The sequence below is a fragment of the Andrena cerasifolii genome, chromosome 5 (assembly GCF_050908995.1).
Source record: "Andrena cerasifolii isolate SP2316 chromosome 5, iyAndCera1_principal, whole genome shotgun sequence".
Taxonomy (NCBI): Eukaryota; Metazoa; Arthropoda; class Insecta; order Hymenoptera; family Andrenidae; genus Andrena; species Andrena cerasifolii.
In genome coordinates this window covers 14,211,124-14,226,763 of record NC_135122.1, presented here as the reverse complement: position 1 = coordinate 14,226,763, position 15,640 = coordinate 14,211,124, and the positions used below count along the sequence as shown (strand labels likewise).

At 44.5% G+C, this 15,640-nt stretch overlaps 1 protein-coding gene across 1 annotated transcript in view; it reads left to right on the top strand.

Moving 5' to 3' along the window:
• The window catches only part of Teh1 (tipE homolog 1 phospholipid transfer protein), a 50,964-nt gene extending 38,563 nt beyond the window's left edge, over positions 1-12,401 (top strand). The window contains exon 3 of the mRNA XM_076811631.1: positions 10,148-12,401. Within this exon, the coding sequence (XP_076667746.1) occupies positions 10,148-10,229 (82 nt within the window). The 3' untranslated portion in view covers positions 10,230-12,401. The remainder of the gene's footprint in view (positions 1-10,147) is intronic.
• Positions 12,402-15,640: the final 3,239 nt, after the last annotated feature.

Sequence of the window (15,640 nt, the reverse complement as noted above, 5' to 3'; positions counted from 1 at the left end):
CCATCGCGATCCGTCTGACAGCGGCCATTCCATTTGACTCGAGCTGATTCACAAGTAGAATACACCAGATAAGCACAGACGACTGTATCGATTCCCTCCCCCAAAAGCTTTTCGCGGCTTCGAGGCGCGGTTATCGTGGATTCTTTCACTGGGAATAAAAATCGCCCGGTTTCTGCGCGTGCATGGCGACGCCGATAGGAGCGGGTACTCGCGCGGACTGAGCCGAAGCTGATACGACAGAAAAGAGAGACGTCTATTGTTCCGTCTTTTGTCTACGAGATTTCGCGACGCTTTTGTCCCGCGAGTTGCCCTCTTATTGTTTCCAGGAAACGGGCGGAACCGTTTGCGCCCTTATTGACGTCGATTTACTATCAGCCACCCTCATATATAATCCACGCGCATAACAATTGCTGTTTAAGAATTATGGCGGAGAGAAAACGTATTTCGAAAAATCTTTATTTAGAATTTTAGTTCTCGAAGTTCGTGACCGGTGGGGCATTCTCACGTGAGGCACTTTTTGGCATTTTCTACGTTATAGTCTCTCTACCGTTTTTAAGTCATTGCTGTTTTCGTTAAGTGAACGAATCTGATGTATCAGCCATGGAAATGTCTCGTCTGAAACGGTCACTTTGGTGTTTCTATTACATTCAGATGCAATGCCCTAATTTTATCAGCAATCGAGTATGCTTCACGTTTGTGGGGCATTTGTTATAGTAGCCTGCAACTAATGATCACGGTTCTAATACCATCGGCACGTCCACGACCCTGATCTCTTTAGAAAGCTGCTGTATTATTTCTAACACTATCATATCCACACGTAGCCTCGGCGACACCAAATAAATTAAAGAAGCACGAAGCAGAATTTATGACACTAAAACAGGTGCAGCAAGACGTGAACGAGTATAACATCGAAATGGAGCAACTATGAGGCACTGTGGCTCAAGAGGTTAACAGAGTTCAGAAGCAGAGCTAATTCAGGTTAAAAGACTTTCTCAAGAAAATTGAGAACTGCCAAAGACATTTTTCTCTTGACACATTCTACTCGTGATATACTTATTTGAAGTTTCCCCTTCGCTCTTTCTTTTGCACAGAACTGAAACGTCTCTTCATCTAGCCAACATGAGTTCACCCACAAGAGACGTATAATGGTAAATAACATTTCGTCCCACAACTTTCCAACAATTTGTACTATGCCCGCGATTCTTATTCCCCTGTAGCACCCACATACACAGGGTGCGGTTGAAAATGATAGCACAAGAAAACATGGAGTGATTCCTCGAGCAAAAATAAATCCAAAGTGAAGAATAAAGTTTTTTCATAGGAGACAGCTGCGAGAATATCGATTTTCAAAAGTCACTAAGCTAGCAGAATTGATCACTAAATGTAGTTCAATTGTAAAATATATGAATCCTCGAGATTTTAAAATAACTTTCTTTGAATGCAACCAAGCTTTGAAGAAATTATATTCGGTTTCCTTGAAAACAAAGCCTTATTTGAAAGAAAAAAACTTATTCTACACTTTCCACTTACTTTTTCCCAAAGAAATTCATTTCATCAGCAGTTCTTTGTCACGCGCACATGTGCCCAATAAATTTTCATAATCGATCTTCTGGATCACAAAACACTGTACGAAGAAACGTTACTTCGCCCTTTTAACTTGCTTTAGCACAAGGATTCACCTACTTTCCTATTGCACCAGCATTTCGACCGCACCCTGTATATTTCGAGACCAGTGTACTCGAAATTTCCTCCATCCGAAAACCTCCCGAGGCCACGCTTTGTCTCTAACGTCGTCGACGCGATAAGGCTCCTCTCTAATTTGATTCAAACCGACCCGCCATCCCCTCGACGTCTTACAAGCGCCTGTTAAAGCGCAGGAACAGTTACGGCTGAAAAATTTCCACAGCTATGGACCACTTTCGTTTCCCCCTGAATATTTATGAGGCGCTTCGGGGGTGGAAGAAGAAGCAGAAGGGGAGGGGGGGCAGCAGTAGTTAAAAGCATAGCTTGGAGATTCTCGTCAGAAGCGACCCACGCATGCTGAATAAAACAAGCGAGGATATCGCGATACGATATGGGATCTCACCTCATAATTCCTCTCTGCAGGCTGGGAATAGGGGCCGGTTATACCGGTATCGGATTCGTGAAATTAAAACGGGACGCGTTGAAATTTATTTTTAACCGCCCACGCGAACGTCCAAGCCTGTGATCCTCGACGAAATTGCCAATCCACACTTTCACCGATTCAGATTAAATATTAAATTGCTTGAGCCACGGGAGGGGGGCAAGGAGGGGCGGTACGGATACTTCCGCATGAGCGTTTGGCAAGGATGGAGGGAGTGAAATATTTACGGGGAGAAATCGATACAGGGACAAACAAATCTGTCAGATTGGAAAAGTTGTCCCGAGGGTTGTACCAGGATTTTCTTTCCCTTTTGTGGTTTTTATAATTCTGTTCAGGTTCGATGAATTTGACTGATACGAGAATGCAGTGCTCGCTGTAAGACACTTAGCGAGCAGAGTTGAATTTTCGAGTGTGTACGTTTCAGTGTTAATGTCCAGCGCGTCAATCGATATTTAAATCACAAAATTTACGATATTACACCGACACCTTCAAATACTGCTTCCTTAGATATATTTGAAACTTGAAAATTATGTATATTCTCCCTGCACGACGTAAGATATTAATGTATGAATTACCAAAGCAACTAACGAACGAACAGAGCAAATCTGGTTAGAATTAGGAGCCTCCCACACGAGATACTTCTAAGACACAAATTTCCAATCTCTATGCTTTCCATACACTCACATTCATTCAAACCCATATCCTCAGGAATAATAATATTTCGTAATTCAATAATGCACTTAATATTTTACATCGTTCCTAGTGACGGTAATATTACTCAGAAGTTTGAGTTATCAAGCACTCTTTGGAAAAGTTGTCAATTTTAAGAGTCAACGCGTTAACATTCCCCCTCTCTATCCTTGTTAACGGAATATTATATCTGCCAAGCAAATATACCAATCCCCAAACGAGCCAATCAACACGAGGCCCAATTAAACATTTCCAACCCCGGATTCTCTAAACCGTCTCCCCGAGAACACTCAAACTTCCGTTTCATCCCTTTTTCGTGCACTCCGCTGAAACGTTCGCTTCCATAATGCGATTGGCGCACCGCGCAAAGGTCCCGAGACAGCCGAACGCTGCGTAATAGTTCCCGCGGCGGATAATGTACCGAATATTCGGAATCACGTTAAATACCTAGGGAATACGGGGCCGGTCGAAATTAATAACGCAAAGCGAAGTATGGCGCGCGCCGCGCCGTCCAGCACAGGGGTGCGGGCCAGCGTAAAGCTTTTAGCGTGGTAAATTTATTAGGATCACGCTAACCGAGGTATGCGTGCAGAGACGGGCGCGCGCCTCTTCATCAGCGCTGACCAGAACTATGCCTGGAATTCCTGCGCAGGATAGTACCCGAATCTACTCGAGGCGAGTTCGCCTGGCTGGTCGAGTTTCTTAAATTCGCCCTGTCACGCGAGCTTTCATGTTGCCCCGATTGTCGTGCGTGCAAACTACCAAGGGCAAGGACAATCACCTTCCGGCATTGCCGAAGGGTTCCGCCGGCTTCGAGCCTCTGCTCGCTGAACTTTTGCTCGCCACACGCCTCTGGAGACTGTTAGAAGGGACAAGAAGCCCGGCGAGTGCTGAATTTTTGTAAAAGAAAAAAGGTTACTGCTTTCTCTTCTGAGTGGGGAATTTACGGACGCCCGGGAAGAAAGTTTGGGTTCAGAGGCGTCTGTTTAACCGAGACAGCCACTTTCTCTTGCAGACATCACTCCGCTGGGTGGAGGAGCGACAACTTGGATTTATGGACTCAGTGGTCCTGGAAGACCTCAAGCTGTAGCCATTTGGTAGCCTGTGGTCTTCTCTCTGGGGGGTACTGGTCAACGTCCCTGAGACTTGCATTTTCCCCCCCCTTTCTCTGCCTCCACTCGCCTGTGATCGTTTTCTTCTTCTTCTTCTTTTGTACAACTTTGCCTCTTCATGACTTCCCTTTCTTCTATTTACTCCTTGATCCTTATATCTCACCATAGCTTTTCCTTTCCTGGTCTGTTTATCCTTCCCCTCGTTCCTATTTCTTCCAATTTCATCCAATTCTCGCTGGCTTCTTCCTACCGCTGTCTATTACTTCTGATCTCATCCTGCTTATCCTGCCTCTTCCAATATTTTCATTTTCCTAATTTTCTTTGGTCCTGTTTGTTTTACTCTACCTTTCCGTGGCTCTTCCTAGCTTCGTCTAGTTGTCTGAACTTCTGTCTGCCTTCTTGAGCCTCTAAGGAACCTACAAGTAAGGTTAAAAAATTGTTGACCAGCAAAGCGGCTTTATGAAAGTCGCAGCTTCTAACGCGCGGATGTGCTGCATCTCTCGGCTTCGCGAATTTGGTATTGGATCGTAATGACATTCGAGGCAGACGGTGTTTGCGGTAGAATTATAGGATGTAATTATTGGAGGCTCGATATCTGTTTGTGTAAGAATTCTGAACATGTATTTGCGAGATTCTGTAGAATTAAGGGGACATCATTCGTGGAATTTTCGCCGGAAATCCGATAGATTAAGATAAGCTGGATAGATGGAGGGCAAGGGTCTCAGCTGATGTACACGGCCAGTGGCTTGTGCCGGTGGTTTTCGTGTGAAATTGAACGCAAAATTTATGCCCCCTACCTCTATGCATTATCGTTATTCGCTGTTTCAATATGCATACGTTTCAGCTATGGAAGTACAATATTATTAAAGAGAATGGTGCAGCTTGGAGTGGAAAAAGGCTCAACTTATTAGGATTACTCGACTGAAATATTGATGGCAATCCGCATTTTATAAAACGTGGCACGATAATCACGAATTTCACTACATCAACTGCATATCGCCATAGAAAATAGCTAATCACGAGTCTCGGTTGAAAAATAAAAAAAAAATCCTTTGCTAACGGGGGTCCTTCGATATTACACACATTATCATTACAACTTAAGCATTACCAATCCCACCAAAATCACTTTTCATTTCTTACGAACTTTCAAAACATCGTGAACGTACCCCTACCCACGAATCTTTTAAAAATCGTACATGTTCCAATTTTCGATTACCCCTTCCATGATTATCTGTTGATACTCGGGCACCCGATTCTTAATCCAGTTCAGCGACTCGTCGTGGTTTAATCCTGGAGATGGATCCTCGTAGTCGTTAGGCCCGACCTTTTCAGAATGTCAGTGAGCGCGGTGGGTGGTTAACAGGGAAAGGGAGGACAAATACAAGCGCTCCCTTTCCCGTCGCGTTTTGTATCCTCGACGGAATTGAAGTTATGATTACGAGTGTCGGGGTGCCGAAGGATATAAATTTTAAGGTCGACTCTAGTGGCACGTTTGACAGAACCGCGATATTGGATCCGTCGAGTGCACGCATTTAATAAGGCCTCCTGTAGACGCGCCTAGAGATGTTTCGAGAATTCGATTTTGACAAGGCCAAGAACGCCTTCCGCCCCCTGTTCTCGATAAGTCGTTCATTCCCAGCGATGTTTCCACCCGCGTGGCTTCCCTTTGAGTCTCGAGAAAGGGACACCATAAGGAGGGCGTAATAAATTATAATAATTAAAAGGGACTTGTTTAACAATCCCAGCGAAGGGGGTGAATATTATTTTAACACGGGGTCGAATCTTTGTTTTATTTGAATTAAGAGGAGATGTGTCTATTTCTCGAAACTTCCAATTTTAGCTGCATTTTTCTGGAGTCAATCAATGTCAATCATGTTATATTTCTGGTAAAATAGTATAAGCTTCTATAGCAGAAATGGATAATTTTAGTTTCAGTGGGAAGTCGTTTATTATCCTGTGAAAAATGTTTTATTATATCAACTGCCGATTTAGTTACACTATGAAACTGTTCCTGATTATGACTACGAATTCTATCTAACAGCTTGGAATTCTTATAAAAATTTTCAGCTAAGAATGCTAATGCAGAATGAAAGTAGCACGATCAATTTCAGTGAAGTTGTATTAAAGTGTGATTACAAAGTAGGAATTTTGACGGATATCGATCAGCACTTTTACGATGCATAATTTCAAGAGCCCACTACATATGCATTATTTCTACTCGAAAATTACTCTGAACGGTTTTTACCGTGCGTTTCTTTGAATCAATAATACACGACCAGCACATTGCTGATATAATAATGTTGACACGTGACTACAAGCCAAAGGGAGCAGAGCGCGACTATTTCATGATCGATCTCTCGGTCTCGCGACAGTCACGAACGATTCGTTCCACCCAGGGGGAAATCGAAACTGCCGCTGTAATTACTCTCGCTGGTATCTCGCCGCATGTTCACCAACATTTTCGTTGCATGGTATTTTAGAAACACTAAGTGGCGAAAGGAATCGATGCCGCGATACCACATTTCACACTAAATGGTAATTTAAGAAAAAAAAAATGCAAATTACTGTCCTTGATCTGGATTTAATACTTGCGATACCTCTGCGATGTTAAAAACCAATGTTGTTTAGTATATCGCACAGTGTAATCACCCAATGAATTACTAAAACAATTAAATTACCTCGGTGAATCCCAAGTTCTCAAATTTATTAATACGTGTGTACATTATATTCCCAACAGCACATCGCGATATTAAAATTTTTACAGCGTTCAATAAACCGTAATCTATGGGAGACCCAATTTCACCGAAACCACATTTCTCCTAATTTCACGTCTCTCTGTACCCTGGCAAAAATTTAAATTAACAGAACGATCGTTTCAATGCCTCGCTAAAATTGCTTCCGCATCCCGCCGCTAATGGAATTTCTGTTCAAGCAGATCGATTATTAACCATTAATAGGTCACGCTGAATTTCCATAGGGCGCAGAGGCTGCCGCAATTTCCATCTTGCCATACCTTCCATCTCCATCGTATTCGACGTGCTCACGGATTTCTGTAATATCAACAAACCTGTTACGTAGAAAGAGCGATATCCAATTGAACGGCAGGCGGCGGCAGCCGTTCAGTCGATTTAATTACAAAGATTCTGTACCCGATGGTCGTTAAAATTCGTGAATATCTGCATGAAAAATTCATACGATTTAATAAGAGATACGAAGGGAATTGACATGGCCATGACCCTCCAGCTATCGATTCAATGGTATCGAGGTGTATGCGCGGTCTGATCATAAACAGCCGTGACTACTGGCCGTCTTCGGTCGACCTCATACTACTTCTCGGTTTAAAACGATTTCTTCTAAACAGAATCGTGGCACGAATTTTTCGTTCGCGAGTGGCGGCATACTTTTTTTTTATACGAAATTGTTAAATGTGTCGCGAAGGAATTTGAAGTAATACTGATTAAAGGACACACTCTAAGCTTGTATCATCTTTATTACATCACTGCACAGGGTGTCCCAAAGGGTTTCTCTGTAAACTTTGGCATCGTATTCTACGACTAAAAACAGTACAAAAGTGCTGTACAAATATAGGTTCGAAAATGTTTTATTAAAAAGTTGTGACAGAAATATGAAACGTTTGGAACAGTTGGAAATGAATATTGAGGAAGACTGTGCGACATGGTACTGTTCCACTAAAACTCTTTGAATACTGTTGGAATTAAACGATATTTACGCGTAGTAGGAAGACAGCAAGTGGAGAGCATTGGGCCTCTTGACCCGTGGGTTTTTTTCCACGACTCTGTCTTGTTGTACGGATAGAGGGGACTCAGGGGAGGATGCGGAGGCGACAATTTTCTTTCAGTCTGCGCAGAACTTCCATGGTGCGGAGACCCACCACGCAAACGTTTAAACCCTACAGAGTTGTGTTTTCCCTCTGTATACCATATCACTTTTTGTTAATAAACATTATTCTATACTATATAAAAATACTAACAAATACCAATATCAAAAGCTGCAAACGAAGTGCAGACGTGCATATTCTGCATTAGAAAATTCTTTTGGTAATCCGACGATCGTAACCGGCGCCTGACGAATCAGAACGCGACTGAAAGTGAGTTAATACTAAAGAGTGCAATTTTCTACCGTACTGAATACTTTTAATACATCAAACCCAGCTTACGTCGATAACTACCGTAAACATGATTTACTTCTTCTCGCTTCGTATGACACTAAAAGGAACACCGTTATCGTCCCCGCATATTTTTATCAAAACTTTCTAATGCAGCATTAATGAATTTGGTTTTACTTTATGCACCTATATTCTCATAGTTAAATTTCGCGGCAGCAATCAGCGTTAAACCTATCCCCTCCCTTGATATCATAAATCCTACCATTAATACTCTGCCATTTACGATGCAATAAAGTCCATTTCATCATCGTTGCCCGAAAAGCAAGGCGAAAACCATCGACCTGGCAAGCAAATACAGGAGAAAATGCGGCGACAGGCGCAGACAACGGCGACAAGTAAATAACTTAAAAATTCCTGCATACGTGCAGCCTACAAACGAGGCCCAGCACGCAACTCGACGCGAGCGTTGTCTGACCATTATCAGGCCGTAACTACTGCGCGAGCTTCGTTGTCTCGCGCTGATACGATCGGTCTGCGGCTGCTGACAATGGTCCGGCCTGTATTCGCTGTTCTTTTCACAGCGCCCGTCGATGTAGGTCATGGTAACATCATATTCAGAATTTTTTACAGTGCCACCAGTGAATTGCAGCGTTCCATTCGTACGACCCGCTTTCCTTCCCGCCGGCCCCTGTACCAGCCACCCTCCAGCAACCACCCCCGCTACTTCAGCGTGTAATTCTCTCCATTCGCCGGCGATTCTCCTCGGCATTACAAAATCGTACACCGACAGGTGCATCTGTCGCGCACAAAAGTGTGTGTGTGGGGGGGGGGAGGTCCATTGAAGGCGTCTTATCGCGACGAAACGACCCGATATGAATATGCAATATTCTTAGAGCTCATACACGTACACCAAGGATCGTGGGTGGTGGTGCAGCGATTCCTGGGAAGCTTGCACACGTGCGTTGCCTTCTGGATTCGACAATGGGCCCCTTTGTATCCACGGCTTGGCCAGCCACTATTATTCGTCCAGCCGCGTAATCAGGGGAGCCAATCCGCCGAATTTGGGTTGAAGCGCTCCTTTTCTTTCCCGGGGCCACGGCGGTCGGATTTTCACGGGGATCCCGCAGGTCCCGCTGGCCCGTAGTCGCGGGGAAACTTCATTTCGGCCACGGTCTCTGCGACTCCGTCGCCATTGTGTGCCCGTCGGAGCCGTCCAATATGGATTCACGTGGCATAGAAAATTATTCGCGTCTCGCGGAGGCATTGTTCGCGGAGATTGATCCCTTTGAAGTACGAGCACGAGTGGCTAACGTATTGTTCCCGCCTTGGCCTTTTAGGAGACATCGTCTCTCGAGGGCCACGGGGATTATTTGCATTTCGTACGAGTGGATCGCATTGTTCCTGGAATATAATCTTCCTCGGATCGGGGAACAGTTTTCGCGTAGGTAGACCACCACGTGCTCGTCGGCCGTGCCGATGTATGATCCTGCGCGTGAAAGCGGTTAAGCCAATGGAACGCTCTGGGTATATTCACAGAGGTTTCGAGTGAAAGAAGAATAGCTGCAAACGCAAAGATATGCGTTTAAATGCACAGTGCGTGTTTGAAATAATATTCGTTTCTCTCATTCAATATTAAGCAGAGAATTGAAAAATATTCGACACGTATTTTTTTTAAATATACAGAGGGTCAAGAAAGCCCTCCAAGTTGGGGATGAGAAACATTTGTATCGTAGGAGTTGGAATGGTAACCGATGTAACTGCCAAAGAAATGAAAAATTATTTATTCAGTAGAAAAGGATATAAATTCCATGCTGAATACGGTGGTGAACGCTGTATGTGCTAGAATAATTTATTTTAGTTTCTAGAACTGTCGCAAGACAAAACCTAGCTCATAAGTAGCAAAGTCGCTGTGTTGGAAAAAAATGCTGCAAATTTTTGCGTCTGGCACTTACATACATCATTTACCATTTCAGCTGGTAATTCTGTCAATTATCTCGAAAACTACTAAAGATAGGAAACTCCCCTGCTCACCTTCTTAATTCGTAATGACCCCTTGAATTACCCAGCGTAATCAAGCAATCTTTTCTGTTCCAGTGACCACTCGATAAGCAATCGCGTGGATCGACGGGGTCATCCGATGCATTGCGAGTGCGGGGAAGTGACCAGGCCATTATGACGACGCGAGGAAACGGCCGAGAGTGCCCTGGCCACGTCACAGTCTGACTTCTAGGCCTGACCCACTCTGTCCCACGATTCCTGCCCTCGGCCGTATACCCCCGACCACTTTCCATCTCGAAACCATCGCACCCCGAACGTCACACCCTAACCCTGTCCTCCTCACCAGCACACCCCCACACGATCGCCACAGATTGTACAGGCAAACGTGTGCAGCGCTGTGCTAGGGGCGAAATACGCGTCAGCAGGTACAGGCGAAGGGAACGATCCTTCGAATTAGACGCTCCATAAAAATGCCAGTAGAGAAGCATCGAACGTAGCGAATGTAAGTTCGATGAAACGCGGCCTAGTCCAAGCAACCATCTTCCTTGAATCATCCCGCGACCATCGCGCAAGACGTTGCGCATCGTAAATGTATATTATTCGAAACTTATTATTTGCCACTTTGGTAGCTCCTGGAAGATAAGCGTTCGCTCGCGTAGCACGAGCAAAGTGTCAGCGTTGTAATTGATATTAAGCGCGAAAGGGAGGGTTTTACCCGTGAGTGGCGAAGATTGAACGCGCAGAACGAAGCAACTCCCGTATACAAGTTCGTTAACAGCCACCCAGGAATATATTCCTCGACGTGGACAAAGAGTAAATAGGTAATTCTATGGATCCTCTGAAGTGTCAAGTATTTTTCACCGTGGAATAGAAACGTTCTTCCTCGTCTCCTCTTGAAATTCACATTAGGATGCAGAAGTCTCCCGAGAGTTGCCTTTCCTGCCTCTGGAGGAAGAATTCTAAAGTACATTCTAATCCATCCACACTTATAATCACTTCTACGTGTAAAAACAGAGAATCCTTCCTAGCCATTAAGCTTAACTTTCTCATTTCCGAAACTTCACCCCCGCCCCCACTCGCCATCCAGAGCAACGCCAAGGTGATCGCCCAACTTCGGTACCCCCGCTGAATCTGTTCCCCAGGCGAAATTATTTATGAACTACGCGGACGAGCCAAAGCTTCGCGATATTACAGCCAGGACGACGGATTTCGCCATCAAACTGGTTATAAATTTCGTAGATCCCTCGCATAGGAACCGCCTCGTGCGCCATTTTACAAGCCCACTACCATTCGGCGCTCGGCGTCTCTGTGTGCACAGCTACGACGACGTTGCTGCCGCGCGAATCAATGCCGCGAGAAGAACGTCCGAGCAGCAATTACGTTCGATGTCGCGAAGCAGCCGGATGTCACGCGATAATCGCGTGCCGTGGCTGGTTACGGGGGCAGCATATTTCGCGGTGGGAAGGTAAACAGCGATCGCGGCGATGTAACTTCGCCGACGGAAGTTCCTCCAACGGGGGCTGATCGAAGTTCCGTTATTGGGGGGCTTTTGTCTAGGACAATAAAAAGGCCTGAAAGGGGCGCTCCTTCGAAGGGCGGTTTCTCCGGGCGACGAGAAAATTGGTTGCCTGGCAGGCGTTGAGATCGATTGTGTTCCGATATTTTCTGAATATTCTCGTCGATCGGGGAGACAATAGCTTGAGGATGGCTTCGGTCTAGTGGCTTAGAAGTAGCTTTCTGTGATAATGGAAACTGTTATTTTGTGGCGACTGAGCTTGGAGTTTGAGAATAATTTTCTCAGGACAGGGGGCAGTTATTTGGAAACAATATTGGCCTAAGAAATGAAGAGATATATTTTTAGATGGAGTTAATGGTTACTGGCAGGCGACTTCGGGGTAGCAATTTCGAAATGATTTCTTCTCGATAGAGGGGCTAGGTAGTTTGAGATAGTTTTGATATAGCAAGTGAAAGGTTTGTTCGAAGAGTAGTGTATCGCTGATATCAATTCTCTTTTACATCGCCGGTACAGCAAAGATATTTTGTTACCGAAACGTGCACGAACTGTCGTTGACGTTGATGCATCGCACAAGCATGAGTTTCGATTAGGAATACTAGCAAAAAAATCCAACCGCCTCATCCTCGGGAAGAGGATATTATAGATTGGACGAAGCGTCCTAAAACTGTCACTTAGATGCTCGGTTATAAAGCGCGTTAGGTAATGCATAATAGAGATAGTTTAAACGGATAACTGGCTAGGTTACTCGGGACGAATTAAGAACGATCCAAGAATCGATTGAATATTGTCGTAAGATTTATTTTTTATCAGCTACTAAGAGGCTGTCAAAACTGTTAAGAGTCTACGCTCGTTTCAAGATAAGTACCATTTTCCCAAGAGATTTAAAAATTCCATTCTACATCGAGCATTTATGGAAAACACACGTGCAGACAAGCCACGCTTCCAGGTCGAACTCTAAACTTTGACTTACACATTCTATTTCCCTACTTTCAACTTCACGTGTCTCTTCATCGGACCCATCCGACTTGTCGAAATCCCACTTTGCGCGCATAAATTCAACACGCAGACCCTGACAAAATGAACAAGAGCCCCCTAACTCTGCACCCACCCACCCCCCCCCCCAATGAATCACTCTCCCAACACTTTTCTTCGTGCTCGAGAGCGTTCCCCCGATTACGTGGGCAGAAACAACCCATCCGCGTTCAGTTTGTTACGCTCCGGGCGTCGTTTTCGCTGGCAATTCGGGTGAACGTTTCACTGGAAAATTGGAATTCTGCGAGGGCCAAAGGAAAATGCGAGCCGCGCGGCGCATTCCAAATCGTAATTGGCACATTATGGCGGGATGTTTCGGGGCAATTGGAGCGTCACGGTTTCGATCGCCGGCTCTCGTGTGCATGCCCCCCGGTCTGGCGGCGAATAATAAAAGACCGGAGCTATTTTTTCGCTTGCCCGCTATCGAAAGTTGCGGTATCGACAATCTCGAGGGCAGAAACGCGGGCTTCCTCGATTCTCTTCGCCCCTTGGCAACGTTCCACACACAGACGTACGCGACCTCGCCGCCCCGTAATATGCAAATGAGCATAATCTCTAAAAGGTCGAGCGTCCGGACGATGCAACATTTTTTTTTTCTCCCTCTTTTTTCATACTCTCCCCTGAAAGTGCTGACCAGTGTTCCTAACCCGTGGCTGGTTACGTGAATCTTTCAGGGGAATCGCGGATTTCTCGGTTGAACCGCGGGTTTACTACGTAAATCGCGAAGTTTCTGGGTGAATTATGAATTTGTTACGTAAATCGTGAATTTTTTAGGGACTCGTGAAATTTGAAGGGCAAACTGTGAATTCATTACGTAAATTGCGAATATTTCAAGCAAAAGAGGACGCCTCGAGAGAGAGTCGAGAATTTCTTTGGTAAATCGCTGGGTTTTACGTGAATTTCCTGTAACTCTGAGTGAATTGAACGTCTCTCATGTTTTTGACTCAAATTATAAGAGATTCGCCAAGCTGGTGACCGACGTTACCTATTTAATCAAGAACAGTTCTTAAGACAACGCCCTTGTTACAATTGAATTATTTCTTTAATACTTGAGGCACAATAAAATTCTTATTCCACTCCCTTCTCTTCTGGAAATTGCTCTTCTCATAGACAAATGAGCCAGCATTGATTATAAAACCAATGTGGTATTTGAATGAGAATATTACAATATAAAATTCATATTACAATTTATACTACTTACGCTATGATTTACCACCATCTCCATCTTCATTATCCTTTCTCGTTCAAGGATTTTCACAGCCCCTTTATCTCGTTCATGTACATTTTACAACGCTACAGTTCCCTTGGCCAAGAATTCCCTGGAATAATTTCGAATGAATGGAATCATGAATGGAGCCGGAGAGAGAGAGAGAGAGAAATGCTCGAGATATCAGGACATGATAGCGTAATTTTGTCCCAGAGCGTCCCAGAAGATCAGCAGCCTCTAATAACGTCACCACTGAAATATACTATGTCACTTCGCTATCCTATCTGATAATCAAACCAAATATTAACAAATTTGTAACGATAACTCTATATCAAGTACTTCATCACTTGGGTATGTAAATCATTTAGAGTGCTTATGCTAACAGAATATTCTATTCAATTGCACTATTAAAAAACCCGGAACACCTACATTTCAAACTTTCAAATTCACACACTTTCCTACATCCATTGAGAATTATTCTACAAATTTCACGCCAGTCACCGACACATTTCCCCGCTAAAAATACTCGAATATCCCCTGTTCCAATCGCAAATTTTTTCGACACACGTTCACGCTGCTGAATGCGCCTGAATTAATGCGCGAACGTGGCTAGAAAGTAACCGCGCCATCGCTATAAAATCCGGCCGCTTTCGGTCGCGCCAAGCTGCTCGAAATTTCGGCAAACGTTCCCCTATCGTCTGAAACGGACTCGTCGAGCGAAACAAGGGTAAAAAGTGCTCCCTTCCTATGGCGGACAAAGTGAATTCGTTTCTGGGGCAGAAGTCGCCGCTGATCGTGAAGTCAGGTCGACGGATAGGGGAAGATCGGGAGAAATGGGACAAAAGTTAAACGATCGTTACGACCATAGGCCTCCCGACAGCCAATTTATTTCCCCGCCGCTGGAAGATCATTATTCGAGGGAAACGCAGAAAAATGAGGGAACCAGGGGGAGCCCGTGGCGTTAGCGCGAAACTAGGAGGCGTCGCGCACGTTTTCGATATCTTTGAGTATCGACGCGGAACAACGAAGGAAAGGAGAGGAATCGGGGGAGGGTGGTGGAAGCAGGAATTGCTTCCCTTCGAGCTCATTTCTTCTCGAGGACATTTAAATTCGTTTATCAGGAGGGAAAAGACGTACACCGATAGCTTCTAACCTGCAGTCGCGTGAGTCTTCTCAAATTCTTAACTTCATTTCGATCGATCGCCTTCTGTACGTAGAATCTGAGTGAGAACAAGAGAGCGCCGATTTGAAACAGGGTACAAACGATAGGAGTCTTCAATCCAGTATCTACTTTTGCCGTAAGTGAAATAAAATTGAAAATTATCGTCTGGTTATTGCTTGGATTAATGTATAAAAAGGGGAGGCAAGCAGATAGGTTCACTAGCCGATCGTTACTTCTAAGTACCCCATTACGAGCTGTGCATTCGCGTTTAAAGTTCGTCGCGCGACCTGGAGAATGTAATTGTTACTATTACGGGCATTTTGCAACATTAAGGAATTACCCTGTGCACGCGACAATATATTAAATCGGGCCACCGTTTTGGGGGAACTCGACGGACCCGTGTGACCTGACATCGTTGCGAACGGACTGGGAAGACTATCGATTAATCGTTGAAATCTACGGGCACCCCCGTACGGAATGGTAATATTTCCGGTGAAATATTCTAAGCTTCGATTCAGAAATTTCTAACATCCAATCTCTATGTTCCCTCTGAAACTTTCACTCACCCGGTGTATCGTTTTCTACGTTCTTCTTTAAACCTGCTAAACTGTACGTCACACAAGTATCTTTGACAAGGTCTTGCTGAAGAAAATTCCTAGCAACATGTTTAAA